Here is a 19933-nt window from a genome sequence, read left to right on the forward strand (position 1 = left end):
AGTGGATCAGAGCCGAGGGTCCATCAGGGTTGTGTGGAGATTAAAGCTTTTTGTCAAGTTCTTCAGTGTATTTCTTACTCTTTTTTCTAATGTAGAACACAGAAGTGGTGTTAATATGTATTCTGCTGTGCAGGCCTGTGTGTGCTGTGGTGCTTGCAGTCTGATGACAAGTCCTGCAAGCTCTTCATTCCCAGTATCCCAGTGAAATGGCAGATGGGCTTCTGTAGCTGCTAGATTTGGTGTACTTAAAGAAGTAGATCAAGGAAAAACTATTCTTCAGATATGTGTGCATCTAAAGCATGCTTTTGTGTGTTCCTGCAGGTTCAAAAGAGGAATTTCATAGAGAATATTATTCCAATCATCATCTCCCTGAAGACTGTTCTGGAGAAAAATAAGATCCCTGCCTTGCGGGAACTCATGAACTACCTCAGGGTAAATGAGGAGCTCACCCTGTGGGGTTTTCCTCCCAAGCCCCACTACCCCAGGTTCAGTTGCTCCGTGTAGACAGTGAAAGACAAGAACTCAGAATGCTAGGAAACCTAGTCTGTAGAAATGTACCTAGCAGGCTGCTGAGGATACTGAGGTACTGAAGGGTGTGGCCAGAAGGCACACTGAGGTCGCTGTCTGTTTCTCAGGCCACTGAAGTTTTAAAGCATACATTCATGTCTTGAACCTTCCTTGGGAATATGTTCCAATCTAAAGATTTTCTCAAATAAAGCTGAGGACAAGACATTGTCCTAGTTGATCCTGTAAGGATGAGGTGGAAATTGATCGTCACATTTAATGTTGGGTGTTTGATTTGAGGCGGGAAGTCACAGCCCGGTGGCAATATCATGCACACAGGGATAAGGCATTATCTTGAGCCAGCTCCTGTTCCTGACTTGTCTGTAAAGCAGAGAACCATGAGAAGCTGCCCCAGCAAAGCTGGGATGTGTCTGCTTAGAATCCAGCTCTGAGCAAAGCCTCAGGCTTCTGACAAAAGGCATTCAGACAGAAATGGCACAGTTTCTCCTTTAACTTGGCAGCCTTTTCTTTGTTCACATTTGTTTTGCTTCCAAAAAAAGAAAAAAGAAAAAATCTTGATGCTAGCAAGATAGCTATGCAGATAAAGGTGCTTGCCAGAACCCACATGCTAACAGGGGAGGCTTGACACCAGTAAGTTTTCCTCTGACCTAAAATGGTTTTTTGAAAATCTGGAAAAGTTCCTTAAAGGGCTGTAGCAAAATTATCCTAAATATAATTTTTCAAATAGTTTTGCATCCTAGGGAAGATCAAATGGAAGAGCTGAGCTCACTTTACAAAGAATATAAGAATTTGGTTTGGATTGGCTTGGCTTGGCTTGGCTTGGCTTGGTTTGGTTTGGTTTAGTTTGGTTTGGTTTGGTTTGGTTTGGTTTGGTTTTTTGTGACATACCTACCTTCCTCCCTCCCGGGCACCCATGGATAAAGTTGCTGTAGGCACGAGAAGCTTTCAGGCTGTACAACCCCTGTGACCTCTACAGGGTCCTCTCCCATCAAGATCATGGCAGATAGACAGGAAACTTTCCAAGAGACCACCGCTGTTAGCTAAAACTAATAATCATGGTCACCTGCTTCTGTGGTCAGTGTCTCCTCAGGAAAAAGCTGTTGTACTGAGTAATCTGCAGGCAGATCTCTGAGTTTGAGGCCTGGCTGATCTATGCAGTAAGTTCCAAGGCAGCCAGGGCTACACAGAATAACCCTGTCAAAAAAAAGTCTGCCATGTGACTGGTCTGGAACTCCTGCCCTTCAGTCTCCGGCTCTCGTTCTGGAGTTGCAGGTGTGCACCATACGAGTAAGGCCTCACTTTTTATGGAAAGGGCACTAAAGGATGCTTCTGGATCTGTTTCAGGAAGTAATGCAGGATTACCGGGATGAAATCAAAGATTTCTTTGCAGTTGACAAACAGCTGGCATCTGAACTTGAGTATGACATAAAGAAGTACAATGAGCAGCTAGCCCAGGAACAAGCTCTGACAGAACATGCTAATGTGACCAAAGTGCCTGAAGACAGTGACAGAGTACCCTCCACTCAGGTAGGTGATAGACACACCAGTAGCTCAGTGGTTCTCTTTCCCGAGACCCTGTGAGGGAACTTTGCCTGGAAAGTTGTGTGAATCATCAGAATGCGTAAGTTTAGGTACACTGGCAGAGCACAGCACCTGTGATGTTTGATTTCTGTAGCCCCTCCTCTTACATCTCTTCATGTCTTCTTATGTATTGTTTCTGCCCGTAGAGCTTATTGTCTTGCAAGGGCATTTCTGAGTATAGCCATAGGCTCACATTCTAGGTGAGGAATCCGTGTAGATATTCTATATTAAAAAATTAGAGAGACAAGCCTGCCCTGACATTTGTGTATGGCAGTTTGCCAACAGCTTTGTTTTAAAGAGAATGTTGTAGCTGTCCCTGTGCATAGGTTTAAGGTGGATTACCTATGCACTTCTTATAGCAAACGATGATATTCTTGTTCACTCTTGTGATAGGTTGCTCCAGACTTACAAGTTGTACCTGCTGCTGCTGCTGCTGGCCAGGAGAATGCTAACGTGCCTCTAGCCCAGAGCCGGCCTTCCGCACCTGGGTCCAGCTACACACCAACTTTGCCTCCCATATCCGAAAATGGACCTCTGAAGATAATGTCCAGTACCAGGTAGGGAGCCCACTGAGCCAGCAGGAGCCCGATTGTGGCATTCTCATCGGCGTCTCTTAGTTCCCACCAGGCCAGAACTGCCTCATCACCATTTGTACTAACCCCTCACACCACATGCTTCCCTGAGAGGCTGGGAACAGGGTGGTTGAGCAGTACATCAGAAGAGACGTTGTAGGAACTGATGCCCCCATGGTGGTCTGACTTGGAGTCAGCGTCTGACATCTTGTCTCCATAGGCCCATGTCTCTGAGTACCATCGCCATCCTGAATTCAGTCAAGAAAGCTGTTGCGTCTAAGAGCAGGACACGCAGTTTAGGAGCCTTGCCTTTCAATTTGGAGACTAGAAGCCCAAAAAGTCCCCCAAGCCATGGTAAGCCTTATGGTTGATATCAGGCGTATTAAACATGTACATTTCAAAAGTGAGTCTATGCCTCATTCCTTTTTAAATGTTTTCTATTGTCCTTAATAGCATTAATTGGAGATTTTGGATTAAGGCTGAGAAAATAAATTTCCTGTGCTAAGGGGTTTAGGGAATGGTACGGTAAAAGTCAGCACTCTGCTTACACACGCCTGTGAGACGTGCAGTGAAAACTCCTTCTTGAGATTTTCAGAACTCTTGTCCCAGTGGCTTTATAGCGTTCCACCATAAATTGGAAGTACTGAGACTTCTGTTACTACCCTATTCGTGAAAGCATTGATACTTTTTTATGTAAATAACACAGTAAAACAACCTTGTAAGTATAGCCTTGCATGGGAAATTATTTCCAGCGGCAAAGGCCAAAGTATTTGAAAACCTTAAACTGGATTTAAATTAAATAAAACAGACACACACACACTTTATATTGCCAAACTGTCAAAAACATAAATTTAACATGGGTTTACTTTCCACTTCCCTAAATGCTATGAATATGGACATTGCCTGAGAACTTTAATGTTTATTTACATTGCTTTCTTAGTTTCTGTGGCCTGTCTGAATGTCACTTGAAATATTGGGAATTTTAACTTTTCAACATGGACTGGGTTTTGTGGTTGTTCTCTGTATGATGTTGCTTTGGGCTTTTATACTGACAGACTCTTCTGTTTTTTCCTAGCATCTTCCTTAAGCTTGGAGCGAGAGTCTAATAGAGCTGTCAACCACGTAACTAAACGGGCAATCAGCACCCCAGAGAGTAAGTGACTGGAATAGGCTAGTTTTTCCACTCCTTCCCTACAGCTGCGTACACAGTAACACTGGTGGCACACCTTCTCTATAAAATAGTAACCTCCTTGTAAAATAATCCTTACCCTTGGCTGCTGATGCTCACCGGGCTACGGTGATTGTCAGTAGTTGATAGAAAATGTATTGAATGTGAAGCACTCGTCCCAGTGTTGTGCATGCATTAACTCAGTCCATGTTTGACCACTGTGAACTGAAGGACAGATAGGTCAGGTCATAGCCCAAGAGTGACATTGTGGAGGTAGCCCTCTGCTGCTCTAGGTATATTGGGAGGTACTAGTCTGTTTCATCCTAAGTTGTGGTCAGGGTTTGGCCCTACATTTATCTTATGTGGCCTAGGGTTCTACCCTGGTGACACACCAAGACTGCAGGGTCAGTTATGTTTTGAAGATCATACTCCAGCTATGCCAAGATTCTGCGTGTCTCCTCCTTATTTGGTGTTTGTTCCTAATGTTCTAAGTTAGAGCAGTTAGCCTCTTCTCCCTAACCTAATAAAAGTTCTTACTGTGAGAAAATTACTGTTCAGGTAGAAGATCCTTATGTTTGGCACCAGAAGTGTTCAAATTTCAGATATCTTTAGATTTTTTCTGAATATTTGCACATATTTAATGAGATATCTTTGTCATGGGACCTAAGATTAAACAGAAAATTCATTTATGTCTCATGTATGGAGTAAGATTACTAAAAAATCCCAGTGTGGGGTTTTACCCACCTTAGACCATTTATGTTCCCGCATGAAAGACAGACACACACAGCCTTTATATTTTTAAATATGCCTTAGGCAGCATAGTAGCTAGGCAGCTGCCTACCCTCCATACTGTTAGAATCTGCCTTCCTAATGATAACCCTGAATAATCATTTTGTATGTTTCATCATTCCATATGGGCTGCTCTTAGCTCCAATTGGCCAGCCCACAGGGACACATCTTCTTTTTTTTTTTTTTATTTTATTTTATTTTATTTTATTTTTAGATATTTTCTTTATTAACATGTGAATTTCTCCATTCCCAGTTTCCCCTCCAAAAAACAAACAAAAACAAACCCCTGTTGCCTCCCCCCTCCCCATGCCTGCCACCCCGCCCTCTCCCACTTTCTGGCCCTGGCATTCCCCTACACTGGGGCACAGAACCTTCACAGGGCCGAGCTCCTCTCCTCCTATTGATGATTGAATTTGCAATCCTCTACCATACACATGCTGCTTGAACAATCAGACCCCTCTATGTGCAGTCCTTGGTTGGTGGTTGAGACCCTGGGAGCTCTGAGGGTACTAGTTAGTTCATGTTGTTGTTCGTCCTAAGGGGCTACAAACCCCTCAGCTCCATTGGTCCTTTCTCTAACTCCTTCACTGGGGACCCTGCACTCAGTTCGATGGATGGCTGTGAGCCTCTACATCTGGGGACACATCTTCTTTACTCCTACCCCGTGATGTCTCTCTCTCTCCCTCCTGCAAGTTCTTCTTCCATGCCTGCTCCTTCCTTCTTCTCCCTCCTGTTCTTTCCTCTAAGCCTGCCAAAACTCAACCCCATCAATTTTTCTTCTGCCCAGGTATTGGCTGTTGGCATCTTTATTCACCAATCAAATTAACTGGGGGCAGGATTACTCAGTGGATTCTCTTTTCTCCCTGGGATATCAGTCTTAGGGGGCCCTAAATTAGCATTAGAATACAAGCAGCATTAAATCAACACACTATATAAGTACTCCCAAACGAATAGCCTGGAGTATTTTAGACAGTAGATACAGTATACCTGTGTTTTAACTGTCACCATCATGTGAGGTCAGTATAGAATTCTCCACTTTGACTTGATGTCAAATTATTGCACTGAAAATAATTCAGATTTTAGGCCATTTCTGATTTCCATCTTTTATGATTGGCATTGTTGTTCAGCTTGTACTATTGAGACCACTGCTGACTGACGTGCATACTCTGGAGTTGAGCACCTACCTAGAGAATGTGCCCTCCTTCCCTGCCCCAGCTGTGCAGGGCAATGTGTGCCTATGTCAAACCACTCTTCCTTGGCTGAGGCCCTTGTTCTCTGAATGCCCCTTTCCTTGCATCTTCATGCTGAAAGGCCCCAGACCTTTTGGCATTGCACCCCACACCTGAGGCTTCGTTCTTTCTGTCCTCGATGGTTTTCGCAAGCTGTTTTACCCTTGTCTTCATGAGGCTGGTGACAGAGCACCTGGATACATGTCCTAGAGACCTGTTCAGAAACACCAGTTTGCGGCCTCTGTGCTCTCTAGGCTTCTCTGTCAGGTTGGTTCCTGTGACTGAGATGAGAACAGAGCCTCCACTCTGCAGCTGTGCTCATGCCTTGAGCCCACATGCTTTCCCACTGTACCACATGGACTCTGGCTACGTACCATTTTGTTAACTTATGGTGCTTTGGTGTCTTAACAACATTTAAGAGGTCTATAACTAACTGTCATGCAGGACCCTCTTTAAGGCAGATCACAAATGAACAGAATTCTCACCCTACATTGCCTTAGATAACTGGATCATGGCAGTTTTGGCAGTAAGACAGTAAGGTTGGCTTATTGGATACCAGCAGGTATGACATTAGATATGTAAAATTGTCCTCCTCTTTCAGAGAGGTTTTTATGACAAGTGTTCTGGCTCAGGATAACCAAGTACTTCTATTTTGGCAGTTAGGTACCATATGCTGTAGAAGCAGAACACATGTACCTCATTTCAGCTTTGCGTATCCCATGAGTCTCCTATCTCAATCCTTAGTTGGTTTCCTGGCAGCATGTGTTGCTTAGCAGTGAAATCTGGCATGGTGCACTAATGCTGCTTTAATTTGCATGTAAGGACTTGGCTTTGATGGAAAATCAAACTCGGGTGTCACTGGGTCGTGACACTACTTGTTCTTTCTCTGGCTGTTGATGCAACTTCTGCCCATCTATATTTTGAGCCAGGAAGGAATGCTTAAAGAAGGAGCCCATTCTCTGCTTCCTGGGAAAATGCTCAGAGCATGCGGTGATGCGTCAGCATGATCATGGTTACCCATTGCTTGATGGGAGCTGTCCCTTCTGACGAGGCGGATACCTGGTCCCCTCTCAGTTTTCATTCCCATTTCCCTGATGGCTGAGCACATTTCTTCCATGTATATGTTGGCCATGTGTACATTGAGAACTTATTCAGTTAATGTGCCCATTTATCCACTGGGTTTTGTCCATTGGTGTTTAGTTCTTTATATGCTGTGGATATTAACATCATCAGAGGAACACCTGACACAGATTGCGGCCTGCCTCATCTCTTCACTCTGTGGTTTGCTTTCCTGGGTAGAACTTTGTGGTTTCATTCAGTCCCATTCCTCCCTATTTCTTGTGTTCCTGGAATCCTATTCAGAACATCATTGCTTATGTTGTGCCTTGAAATCCTGCCACCCCCAGCGTCTCCTCCAGCAGTTTCAGAGTCTCACATGGAGGGCTTTGCTCTGTTTGCAGAGGATCTTAGTTTACTGTTGTTCTACAGGCAGAGCCTGTTGTCTCGAGCCGCCTCCTTGTTGAAGACTGTGGCTCCAGCTGTCCAGGTTGATGTTGGGTCCTCTGCTCAGTTGAGCCGCAGCCCTGCCTCTGCACGTAGGTCTGTGTAGGGTAACTGAAATCAGGTACTGCTGAAACTCCAGCCTTGTGCTCTCCTCGCCATTACTTTGGCAGCTTGGGAGTCTTTTCTTCTTCCATATGAATCTTAGAATCTTTTGTGTGTTTCTGCAAATATCAATGGGGTTTTGGTAAAGAGTCACTGAATCTGTATTTATTTCAGTGATCCATCCATTTTCATAACGTGAATTCTAGTGATCCATAAATATGGGAAGTCCTATCTTTTTGGCCATGAGTCTAACCCTTAATTAGATGAGCCAGCCATCTCTTCATCCCACACAGGAAGTCTTTATCTGACATTTTTTTCCTTCAGTATTTTATAGCAATCATTCCCCCAGCCTCCTGGTAGGTGCTCCCCAGCCTCCCATTAAATATTCCTAGTTTTTGTTTTCGGCTAATGTGAATAAAATTATTTTCCTGATTATTCATTCTGCCTTTGATTCTGAGCAGAGTCCACTAGAACTGTGAGAACCTCCCAGGATGCTTACAGGCTTGCAGCTGGGAGAGTCAATGTGCATATGAGGGGGAAGATTCCTACACCAGTGATAGAAACAAACAGCCACGCGTTGCTTGATGGTAGCCGCAAAAGATGGAATTGTCTGCCAATGTGTTAACAGAGCCTTAGTCGCTGCTGTGGTGCAGCTCTGCAGTGAGGTTAGCATGTTTCCATCCATAACAGGTCGCTGTGTGCTCCTCATGAGGACAGTGTAGGAAATATGGGCTCTGGAGCCAACCTCATGAACCCAGGCTCTGCTCCCGTGTGGAGTTTTTAACAGCCTAGGCTGGTACACACGACACCAAGGCTATAGCTGTAGGATTCTGGGATGGGGCAGGTAGAGGTGACAAAGCAATTGAATGAGCACATAGGTGTGACAGGTGAGGGCTGCTGAAGAAGGGTCAGCCATATGCCTGGTGGACACAAGTGGATTACACAATGTTTGTGAAATCTCTTGAGTTTATAGAGATGGCTTGGGCTAGCTCAAAGTGATAGATTTTAGGATCTCCTTGATGGACAGAGCCTCAAGGTACCTAACCAAGACACTAGTTACTTGTTCTTTTAGTCAGCATGACTCCAGTCATGACATAAGGGATTATAGCTAATAAATTATTTCCTTGGCATTTACCTTGTATCGGATACTGTGTTAAAATAGTTTGCATCTTGTATAAACTGACCGTAAATGACCTGAATGTCTGCTGGTGAAAGATCCAGAGCACAGTCCCAATGTACTTCAATGGATTTGGCTGGGCCTTAAAGACCAGGACATAGCACGAAAAGTCAAGAGTAAGAGCTGAGAGGACTAAGATACTTACAGTGAGCAAGGATGGAGACAAGGAAGAAATGGTACTTGAGCGGCACCAGGGAGGGACAGGGTGGTTACTGCTTCCATGTAAGATGGAATGTAGCCCAAGGTTCTAGCCAGTTAAAGCCTTAGAGAACCACATATCAATCCTTGGACAAGGAAGAAACAAGGGGCGTAAGTACCAAGATGTAGTAGGTGTGCTGCTTTTAGGTGAGAAGTACTAGGAAATGTAGATCTCCGCCATGTAGGCAGTCACAGAAGGTCGAGGCAAGCTGGGAGAAGATGCTACAAGTCTGAAAACAAGCTGCAGTGCAAGCTTTGAAGGGCCCTGGTTGGAAGAGAGTCAGTGTTTCAGCTTGTGTAAAGTCCTGAGGTAAACAAATGAAGCTTTTGATGAATAGCCATCTTTGTGAGTAACCTAGGGGATAGCAGTGAAGACCAGGGAGAACCCATGGCAAGCTCACATAGGTCCCTGCATTTGATGTCTGTGTGTTACAGGAGTTTCCTTACCACTGTTCTCCCTTTCCCCAGATTCCATCAGTGAAGTCACATTTGGAACAAGGGTCAGTGACATAGGGACACCAGCAACTTCGTTTTTTACCAAAGGTAAGTTCTGGGTTTTCTTCTGGTCAGCACAACTACTGCCTCTGAAACTCTGAGAAAACAAAGATTTTTTATGTTTGACTCCTTTTCAGAGAAACTCGAGGCCCAGGAACAAGGAAGTGACATTTTATGTTTATCGCTGCTTGATAAAAGGTAAGTTTGGTTGGGGCTGGAGAGATGGCTCAGCGGTTAAGAGCACTGACTGCTCTTCCGAAGGTCCTGAGTTCAATTCCCAGCAACCACATGGTGGCTCACGACCATTCATAACAAGATCTGACTCCCTCTTCTGGTGTGTCTGAAGACAGCTACAGTGTACTTACATATAGTAAATAAATCTTAAAAAAAAAAAAATAATAAGGTAAGTTTGGGGGTGGGCTTTCTGGTTGAGCTTTTTCCTTGAGCTGTTGACTGCATGATTTCCTTCTCCAGGCCTCCACAGTCTCCACAGTGGAATGTGAAGTCTCCAGCCAGGAACCAAAGCAACCCAAGATCCAGCCGGAGGTCCCTTCGTAAGACCCCCCTGAAGACAGCCAACTGAGACCTGTGGGAATGTTTGCATTTCCTGTATGGAAGGGGAAAGGGCAGTGTGGGCTGCACCCACATGGGAGAGACTTCCCTAAGCACTGCCAACTCCTGTCTGAGACATCAACTGGTCTTTGTGCAGCTTGTGTTTGGCTAACCAACCTTCCGTATATCTCTTTATTTTATAGTTGAGATTTGTAAATAAGAGAAATGATGTATTTAGACTTTCTCACAATAACATTAAGCTATTTAATACTGTGATACTCTATTTGAATATCAAACCTTCTGTGTTAAGTTACAATCTGGTCTTTTAAGGAACACAATTTTAGAAGCCAGCTTTCTTCTGTCTATAGCTTGTGTTAATTCAATATAATAGATATATATCCCCTTAGCTAATGGCAAAATTTTGAAATATTTTTCTATTATTTATAATTACATTTTTTTAAAGATTTATTTATTTCATGTATGTGAGTACACTGTCGCTGTCTTCAGACACACCAGAAGAGGGCATCGGATCCCCATTATGATGGTTGTAAGCCACCATGTGGTTGCTGGGAATTGAACTCAGGACCTCTGGAAGAGCAGTCAGTGCTCTTAACTGCTGACCCATCTCTCCAGCCCATAATTACAAATTTTTATTAAAAGAGGTGTACAGTCTTTCTAAAACAAAGTAATAAATGTCAAATATAAATATAACCTATCATTTATTATAATTTTTCTGGCTTTGGAGCAAGGCTTTATTGATGGTCTTCTTAACATTGCATTAAGTATTTAAGATCAAATCTTTCCCATTAGGGTTTAGTTTATCTGCCCACCTGCCTTTGTTCCCATCTAGAAACTTTGTCTCTCTCGTGTCCCAACAGCCACCCCCATTAGTACATTAGGTGGGTAAAGCCTGCTTATGATGGAACGGCTTCTTGACCCTTAGAGCAGTGGTACTGATATGTGAGACTCCTGGGGACTGCTGCAGCACTGGGCATGACTCCTGTATAGGTACTGTCTCAGGAACCTGGATGTTGGGATTGAATGCTCTGCCTTTTTGGAGACAAGCACCTCAGGTATTGCTCAGCAGGTTGAATTGGACTCAGCCGGTCCTTTTCTTGTCTCAGCCTTCCTTCCAAGTAACAGGTACAACAGGCTTGCTCCACCATACCCTCCTCCTACCCCATGTCAACCCAGGACCATGCAGGCCTAGGCAAGCCCTCCACTATGGGTCCCTCTACCCTGTCATAAAGAAGCTCTGATAGTTGGTGGCTCCTGAGTGAACAACCCTGGCTGCAGTACAGGTGCTGATTTCCTCAGCATGAAGGAGTCTGTGCATAACCAAACGCTAAGAAGTTCCTTACGCACATACTCAAATCTAGTAGAAAGAAAATGCTTTCATTTTGTTTTGTTTTTTAAGTTTTTTTTAAAAGATTTATTTATTATATTTAAGTACACTGTAGCTGTCTTCAGACACACCAAAAGAGGGTGTCGGATCTTATTATGGATGGTTGTGAGCCACCATGTGGTTGCTGGGATTTGAACTCAGGACCTCTGGAAGAACAGTCAGTGCTTTTAACCGCTGAGCCATCTCTCCAAGCCTGTTTTTTAAGTTTTTATAAATGAGTGAGGTAGGGCTTTTGTTTTGTTTTGTTTTGTTTTGTTTTGTTACAAATAACCAAATTGTAAGTGTGTTAGTACAAGTCTGTAACACCTATGAAGAACTTCAGCAGCAGTAGCCAGCACCAGCCTCTTTTGAGTTTCTTCAGTCACACTCACATTGTACAGAGTGCTTTCTGTTCATGTCTATACAGTCACAGAGCACTGCCTTCCAAGCTAACGTGTTGCTTTGTCAAACTTAGTTCTCATGGTACTATGAAAGAAAGCTTTAGGACATAGAGGAGTAAAAGAGGGGACAACATGGCTACCCTGTTGCTGTGACAGCCACTGAAGGCCAGTGTCTTATCCTACTACCACACTCCACCCTGCTAGAGTGGCAGCTATCCTCTTCTCCCGAGAAGGTAGAGGAGGGACAATATCCAAGATGCAAAGGCAAGAGAGACCAGGCACCCCTGAGCAGGCACAGAGACACTGCTGGGCTGTTCCTGCTAAAATCTTAGCATATAGCCTTCAACATAACTTTAAACAAGTGTGCCTCGATGAAAAAAGGAAGAGAAATTGAAAAAAAGAAGTTAAGATGGCAAAGTGTCTAATGTCTCTAAAGACCACCCTGTAGATGCAAGGTAAAATCAGGCTCCTTTAGATGCTCCTGGCTTCTACCACTTCATAGCATGGTAAAGTGTTTGAAACCTAGAGCATCTGTTCTTGAAGAACAAAGGCTTGCAACAGTGTTTCTAATGTCCCATAAAATGAGCAGTGTCTCAGACAGATAAAAAGGTTTACAATAAAAATTAGAAAACTGCTTTTGGCCAGACACCACTCTGCTCACCATCGGGCTTTGTCCCCTGGCTGTACTTTATGATATTCTTCAAAGAGCTGTGCTGGACACAACAGCTTGTCATGGAGGAGACGGCCTACAGTGATGGGACTCTTTCATCACAACAAAGAATCTTCCTTTAAATATTACTGTGGTTGAATGTTCAGTTTAAAACTTGCCTTTGGCCTCAGATACACTTACCAACTAAACAAATACTTTAAATGATTTTTACAGTTAAGTGCACTGGCTTTGTCTTATAAGCTATCTAAAGCAGACTGGGGTTCTGTCACAGGTACTCAAAGACTAGGAACCACTGGCCACCAGCTTTCCTCGGCTTCCTGCCTCAGACCAGCCCAGAATCCCGCCAGTGATCGTTTTAATCAGGTGCGGAGCTGAGGTGAGGACTGTGCAGGGTTAAGTGGACAGTCCATCCCACACAAGTTAGGAATCATGAGCACTGACTTAGCTAACCCTGAGACCATTCAACTAGGACTGCACAGGGCCTCTTTGGGAGTAGGAAATCTTAAGATTTCAGGATGAGGCCATTCAAAACTAGCCCAGGAGTTCCCAGTTTCTTTGGTTAAAAAAAGATACAAACATGACTAGATTGGAATTCTTTAATGGTTTCCTAAGCAACAGTGGTCAGACAGAGTAAGTTTTCTTATGAAAAATGCTAAAACTTCTTATGAACAAAGGAATATTCAGACAGCTTCCTTAAGAAAATTCCTTAAAAGACTTTATTACTGGTATTTTCCAATTGAACACTAGCAGCCCGAGCCTTCTACCTTGTTGAACTCTTAAAAAAATAAGTTTTGAAACACTGTATGGCAATATATTTACAGTTTATATAGAAATTTTCAATAATCAAAATACATCTTTAGCAAAAATTTAGAATGTTAAATTTTTATAAAATAAGCAAAACCAATAGAAAAGAAGACTTCAGTACCATTTCCGACTTAGCTTAAGACAGAGGTTCTCCTAACTCCTGGCAACTCTTGGGAAGGAGAGTTCCCTGGGTAAGAGCCCTCTTCCCAGCAAGTTCACCTTTCTGATTTGGGTTTTTTATAAAATGCTGATTCCAAACAGATCTCCAGGATGGAAATGACAATACTGGCCAATCAACAGAGGCAACATGGTGGGTCAGGGTCCAGGGAGCAAGGCACTGCCTGAGAACCTTCTTGGGGCACTGTCACAGGCATCAGGCAACACTGCTGCTGCAGCCCAGCGCCTCAGCCTCTCCGCCAGTGGTGTCCTGGCAGCTAAACAGCCTGGGGCAAAGACAGTCCAAATTGCCCTGCTTGGGAGAACTGAGACCAGAAAGGCCTTGAAGATCACCCTAATCCCCAGACAGAGATCAGGCTAACAACAGCCTATGGTGTCTACGTCCATCTTCAGGAGGATTTCTTTTATTCTTGTGGCTTGTTAAAGAGGAAGGAAGGAATCGTCAACTTTGGCCAAAACAAAAAGCTTCTGCATGTCTAGCTTTGTTCGGGTGCTCTGGGCTCACAGCAGCCCGTGACCAGTTTCCAATCGAGGTACTCCCACGTGCTCTCCCAGCCGACAGTTTCAGATAACAAAGGACGATTTGTGTCTGAAGTCACCCTGCAAAGGCAGCACAAAGAATCAACTCAGGGGCTTTGTTGAGTGGTTTTTGACATACATTGGTCAAATCAAATATAAGCTAATCTTGTCCCGTAAAAATGAAACCAGGAGCAAAACAGAGATGAACTAAATCCTTGTTCTTCCGCAATAACATCTATTAGCACTCGAGCTAGTGAGGAAGGAGTTACCATGAGGGCCAAGAAGGTCAGGGAGTGCACTGTAATCCCCAGCCCCTGAGAGCCACTGGGTTTCCAAGCATTAGGTAGTTTTCTGGTAGCTGCAGCTGGACCACTAGGGTTTCTGTTCTTACCTCCTCACTTGTCCGGATGTAGTTAACACCACCGTGTTTCCCTGGGCTCTTAGAACTGTGAACACAAGAAGACAGCTCAGCAGTGCAGCTACACTGTCAATACAAGTCTGAACCCTAGATGAGGCAGGCGTACCTTTCTCCATCTTGCTTACTGCTGATGAGGCAGCCTCGTCTGTACGCACAGCAGATGCCCATCGTAATCAGAGCAAGAACAATAAGGACGACGAGGACTCCCCCAACAATCCCAGCAATGTTCAGATCATCTGCAGAAAAAGTTTGTACACAGAGATAGTGTGGTCCATTAAAAGACCTTAGACCCTCTTAGCTTACCTTCCCAACCCTACTGACCCATTTAGCCCTTGGTCTACTCATGCTTACTCTATCCAGAAAAGGAAACTGACCAATTAACATCTCTCTGGATAAGAAAATACAGGCTACCATAACCCCTGATATCATAAAACATTCTGGGATGTGGTTGGTTCAAATACAGTTATACTCAAAGCCACTGAGAGACGCTTACCAGTGTACAAGAGGCTTTAAAATCTTGTAAATATTACTCATGGAGAAATGGCTACATTTATATAGCATCAAGCCAGGAGTCCTAAGGAAAGTAACGTTCCTAATTTATACAGCCTGCCTATGCTGGCGATGGCTTGACCTTCCACTTCAGCTGCAGCCTGTCCTTGGCCCTTGTATAACTCCCTGCAGTCTTCCAGGCAGAGGCTCTAGTGGTTTTTCCCCTCTATGCAAATAAAGACGCTTGAGGAATGCAGGAAACCATCCTATGGCAGTGAATCACCCTAAAGTAATTCCCCAAACTGGATCGATGACATGTATTGGAATGCATCATGGACACGGACACTTGTGGAAAGTTCAGGTGACCCCTGCACACTGTATGCAGCAGTCCTCCATCAGGCTAGGGAAGCAATGCTCTGGGGTGGCCACAACTGAGAATGGAGGAAGGCCCCAGTGGTTCAGCTCACCCTATCCACTTCCAGCATCTCCCAGTGAGCCTGCTGCCTAACAATGACATCACAGGAGAAAAGCATGAGGCTTTTGAGTTTCCTGAAAAAATAGCTACTCTAACTGGCTAGAATCCCAGAGGCCCATCAGGGCTCCCTACACAACTGTTTTGGAAACTTCAATCAGTTACCAAAAAAAAAAAAAATGAATTCCGCCTAGTGCAAGTTCTATGATACCATGTTACTGACACCCAAGTCCCCAGGAAGCTGGTTTGAGGATCACATTTAGACCTCATGCTCTTTATACTCCCATCAGGCTCCCAGTAGATTTGATGAGTCCCCTGTCAGCTCCAGAGCCAACGTTCAACTTAAATATTCAATTTATTTCCATCTTCAGTGTAATCTTTCCGAGTGACTCACAGACTTCCATGTCCTGCCCCTCACACCTGGCTGCACCTGCGTCATTGGAAGCAATGCAGTAGTACTGCCCAGAGTCATCCTTGTGGACAGCATTGAAAACCTGTTTTAGAAACGACAAGTATTACTTCACTCAACAGGACAAACTGAGTGACAGACATCAAGACTGACACCGAGGCCCCGATGAAGCTACAAAGTAGTCTGCTCACCAGCAGCAGCGCTACTCTCATCATTTTCCCTCCCCACATCAGGGCTTAACAAGGAACTCCCCACAGGATGCTGAGAGCACAGCTAGGCAACAGCCAGAAGTAGCCCACTGCATTTTCCCTCTGAAGTTGAAGGGATCCTTAGACAAATACAAAACCCTAGAACAAGTCACCCGATCACTCCATGCAGTTGGGTATTTCACAAACCAGGACACCCCACCACCCACCCCACCCCACCCCACTCCTGCCCCTGCTGAAGGGCCTTGAAGCCAGTATGGCCTTTGCACATGCCAAGCCATGCTGTTTCATTTTCTTTTCTCTCCCACGTGACCTCTGTTATTTTTTTTTTCTGTTTTTTTGTTTGTTTGTTTTTGAGACAAAGTTTCTCTGTGTAGCCTTGGCTGTCCTGAAACTCACTTTATAGACCAAGATGACCTCAAACTCACAGAAATCTGCCTGCCTCCTGAGTGCTGGGACTAAAGGCATGTGCTGCCAACCACCACCATGCACCTGGAGGTTATTCTGAAGCAAATTCAGAATGTTTAATCCATACGTATGTATCTCTATGTAAGGACTTAAGAACTATAATCACAATTCTGTTGATAATGTCTGAATATCAAACATGTGCCCAGTAAGCACATTTCCTTCACATGATGTATATGTCCTACTGATTATTCAAACTAGGATTCTAATCTGTGAACCCACTTTTTTTCCTACCCCTTGGTCTCATCCAGATATACAGGTTTCCATCTTGTTTTACTCCTTAACACGTGTTTATAGAAAAGACAAAGCCACCTTTCCTGCAGTGCTTCTGATGTTGTAGGTTTTGCCTCTGCCTTGAAAAGGAGCCTCTGGCTCTCCTTACAGGCATACAAGGCCCCAACAGACACATCTACTTCCTCCCCGTGGAAGAGATCTTACCAGAGTGCCTGTCTCTGAGTTCACGTGGAAAGAGGAATTCTGGAACCTAGGATTGGCTCTGGAATCTGTAGGTAGTGGCACATCGTTGCGGTACCAGCTATAGTGAGGCCGGGGATAGCCCTCGCTCTCTTGGCACTGCAGTGTTGCCGTCTTGCCGACAGGCACAGCTGCTGGAACTCTGCAGACAGGGGTCACTGGCTTCACTGCAGGCAAAATACGAGTTGGTCTTTGAAATCTCAGCACAAGCCCATCATGCCAAAACCTAGTGTAATAAAGCAGCTCTGAAGACCCCAGCATCCACTGACTGCCTGCTGCCTGCACCCTGCTTCACTCTCTGAGTTCAATCCTGCCTGTGTGTCCAATCTCAGTCTCCAGTTCTTCCACCTTCAGGAGTAAGCTGAAAAGGAGGCTGCAAAGGCAGGTCCCTAAGGCCGGTGAGGAACACAGCAGTTCTCATCTTCCCAACCTAACTCCACTTAGCCTCACTGGGTCCCCTCCCAAACTGCAGATAGCCCCAGAACGCAGCTCTGGAGGAATAAATCAAAATATGAGCTAGTCTCATTCTAGAGCTAAGGACTGACTCATAGGGCTGACCAGTGGAAAAGCTGCACATTAATGGGGCCTACCTTGCACAATTAACTCAATGGTAATCTCATCAACTTCTTTTCGGTCACTTAGAGCAACAACCTCACAGCGATAGATAGCTGAATCCGACCGTGTCACATTCAAGATCCTCAGGGAAGTTTTTCCAAACACCTCTGTGCGACCTGCCAGGTCTCCTATAAAAAAGAAGACACAAGATACTAGACACTGGAAGACAGTGTGGTGCTGGACTTGATGGCAGAGCAAGAAGACTGAAAGTGCTATCTGTCTTGTCCCTCTCTGTGTGAAAGACATGCTCTTTATGAGAACCAGGCCACTGACTTCTCGCCATGTGCAACCTGAGCATCATAACTAGCATCTGGTAGTTAAGATAAAGCCAGGAACCTTATTTCTTTTATTATTCCCAGGAGGAGATAATTAGTTAAAGGAAAAATTAAAAGAAAGTTAAAGGAAAACCAAATAAACATTAAAAAACAAAGTCGACAAAGGATATTGTGGCTATCCACATGAAAAAGAAAGCTGATCCCTGGCTCCCTCCCTAGTCAACTAACATCCACTAAGAGTTGAACAAGAGCTGGGCATTTATTTGCAACACTATAAGCTAATAGGAATTGAGTTTGAGATTAGCCTAAGCAACACAGTAAACTTGAGGCCAGCCTGAGCAACATTAGCCAAAGTTTTTAGATTTATTTCCTTTATGTGGATGAGTGCTTTGCCTGTCTGTATGTCTGTACAGCAGATATATACCTGGTGTGTGTGGAATCAAACCCAGGTCCTCTACAAGAGCAGCCAGTACTCTAACCACTGAGCCACCTCTCCAGAAGGCATAATCTTCATGATCTTGCCTTCAGTAATGGTTCCTTAGATATGGCAACAAAGACACAAGCACAAAAATTTGGAGTTATACTAGACTCCATCAAATTAACAACAGCTGTGCTTTAAAGGGCATAAGCAGCTGAGAAAACAATCTATGTACACAGGTAGAGAAACTCTCCAAGCCATGTCAGAAAAAGGATTCACCTCTGCAATGTATAAATCTACAACTCAAAGGAAATACACACGGTTTTTAAATCAGCCTAACAGTTGATGAGATGTTTCTCCCAAGGAAATCTACACTGCCCACTTTGCACAGGAAGGGATGAAGCCACTCTGATATCTTATACCCTCTAAAACTATTAAGATAAAGGTCAGATGGCCGATCACAAGTGGAGGTGTGACTATGGGAGAAGCACTGAAGTGTGGGTGTAAATGGAGAAAGCCAGGACTGGGCAAGTGGCTCACTCAGTGGTTAAGGACAGTTACTAATTTTGCAGAGGATCCAGGTTTGGTTCCCAGCAACTGTATGGTGGCTCACAACCATACATAACCTCAACTCCACAGGAGCCAATGCCCTCTTCTGAGCTCTGTTCACCCAGCATGCAGATGAAGTGCTCAGACATATGCAGGCAAAAGACACACATAAAATTTAAAAAAAAAAAAAATGGTGACGCCACTTTGAAAAGTCATCTCAGAAACTCCCCATGCAGCTACCATGTGGCCCAGTAGTTGTATACTTGGTCTTCACACAGAGATGAGTACAGAATGCTGACGGTAGCCAGTGTAAAAGCAGCATCTGTACACATCACCTGATGCCTGCTGAAAGCAGCAAGGAGCCCACACCATGAACAGTGGCCCTGCCAGAGAAGGGAACAAGAAAGTCCTGTGCTAAGTGAAAGAAGCCCTTATATGACATCTCCAGAAAACGCAAAGCCTGAGAGGCATGTAGATAAGGGCTGTTGAGAAGTGAGGGGAGGGCCCTAACTCTTCACAGCATGGGCTTCTTCTCTGGCTACGGAAAGGTTCTGGGATTGACAGGGTGGTGGTCCATTCCTATGTGAGTATAAAAGCCAAATTTTACACTTAAGGGGAACAGGATAACAGGTGTAACAAGTGTAATAGGAGTAGCAGGTGTAATAGGGGTAACAAGTGGAATAGGAATGACAGGAATAACAGTAGTAACAAGTGTAATAGGAGTAACAGGGGCAGCAGGTATAACAGGAATACCAGGAATAACAGTAGTAACAAGTATAATAGGAGTAACAGGGGCAGCAAGAGTAGCAGGTATATCAGGTGTCTTGGGCACAGCACCAATCCTGCTTCCGCCCTTCTGCTTCTTTGTGGTACATGTCCTTTATGCTAACCATTCCTATGGGTAAGAGTAAAACCTCTGATGTCCATGAAGAGAAAGTCGTTGGTAATGCGAGTGATAACTCAGGGCCTCATACGTACCAGATCAGTGGTCCATCACTCTGCCCACCTCACCCAAATCTACCCCCAGCACTAGGGAAATAAGAGTTTTCTTAAAGATTTATCTTTACTATTTGTTATTCTATGCACTGAGTGTGGGTATGTGCAGGTGTGAGCACAGCTCCTGCAGACTAGAGAGGAGCAGGAGTTACAGGCTGCTGGAGTGGGTACGCAGAACTGAGCCCAGTCCTCTGCAACAGTACACTCTTAACAACTCGGTCATCCCTCTAGTCCCAGCCTCCCCCCCAAAAAAATCATTAGGGTTTTTTTTTGTTTTTTTTGTTTTTTTTTTTTTTTTTTT

General features: G+C 44.4%; 2 protein-coding genes across 4 annotated transcripts in view; one reads left to right on the top strand and one right to left on the bottom strand.

Moving 5' to 3' along the window:
* Positions 1-10357, top strand: part of Ncapd3 (non-SMC condensin II complex subunit D3) — a 63475-nt gene extending 53118 nt beyond the window's left edge. For both annotated transcript variants that reach the window (XM_031345381.1, XM_031345382.1), the window contains exons 29-36: positions 322-432; positions 1870-2052; positions 2500-2663; positions 2899-3032; positions 3754-3831; positions 9313-9387; positions 9477-9537; positions 9814-10357. In XM_031345381.1, coding sequence (XP_031201241.1) covers positions 322-432; positions 1870-2052; positions 2500-2663; positions 2899-3032; positions 3754-3831; positions 9313-9387; positions 9477-9537; positions 9814-9922 — 915 coding nt within the window. In that variant the 3' untranslated portion in view covers positions 9923-10357. The remainder of the gene's footprint in view (positions 1-321; positions 433-1869; positions 2053-2499; positions 2664-2898; positions 3033-3753; positions 3832-9312; positions 9388-9476; positions 9538-9813) is intronic.
* Positions 10358-12928: 2571 nt separating this feature from the next.
* Positions 12929-19933, bottom strand: part of Jam3 (junctional adhesion molecule 3) — a 54975-nt gene continuing 47970 nt past the window's right edge. For both annotated transcript variants that reach the window (XM_031343526.1, XM_031343525.1), the window contains exons 4-9: positions 17370-17522; positions 16744-16946; positions 15620-15719; positions 14371-14500; positions 14238-14292; positions 12929-13927 (exon numbers count right to left, since the gene is read on the bottom strand). In XM_031343526.1, coding sequence (XP_031199386.1) covers positions 13892-13927; positions 14238-14292; positions 14371-14500; positions 15620-15719; positions 16744-16946; positions 17370-17522 — 677 coding nt within the window. In that variant the 3' untranslated portion in view covers positions 12929-13891. The remainder of the gene's footprint in view (positions 13928-14237; positions 14293-14370; positions 14501-15619; positions 15720-16743; positions 16947-17369; positions 17523-19933) is intronic.

This window comes from Mastomys coucha, unplaced genomic scaffold, assembly GCF_008632895.1.
Source record: "Mastomys coucha isolate ucsf_1 unplaced genomic scaffold, UCSF_Mcou_1 pScaffold23, whole genome shotgun sequence".
NCBI lineage: Eukaryota > Metazoa > Chordata > Mammalia > Rodentia > Muridae > Mastomys > Mastomys coucha.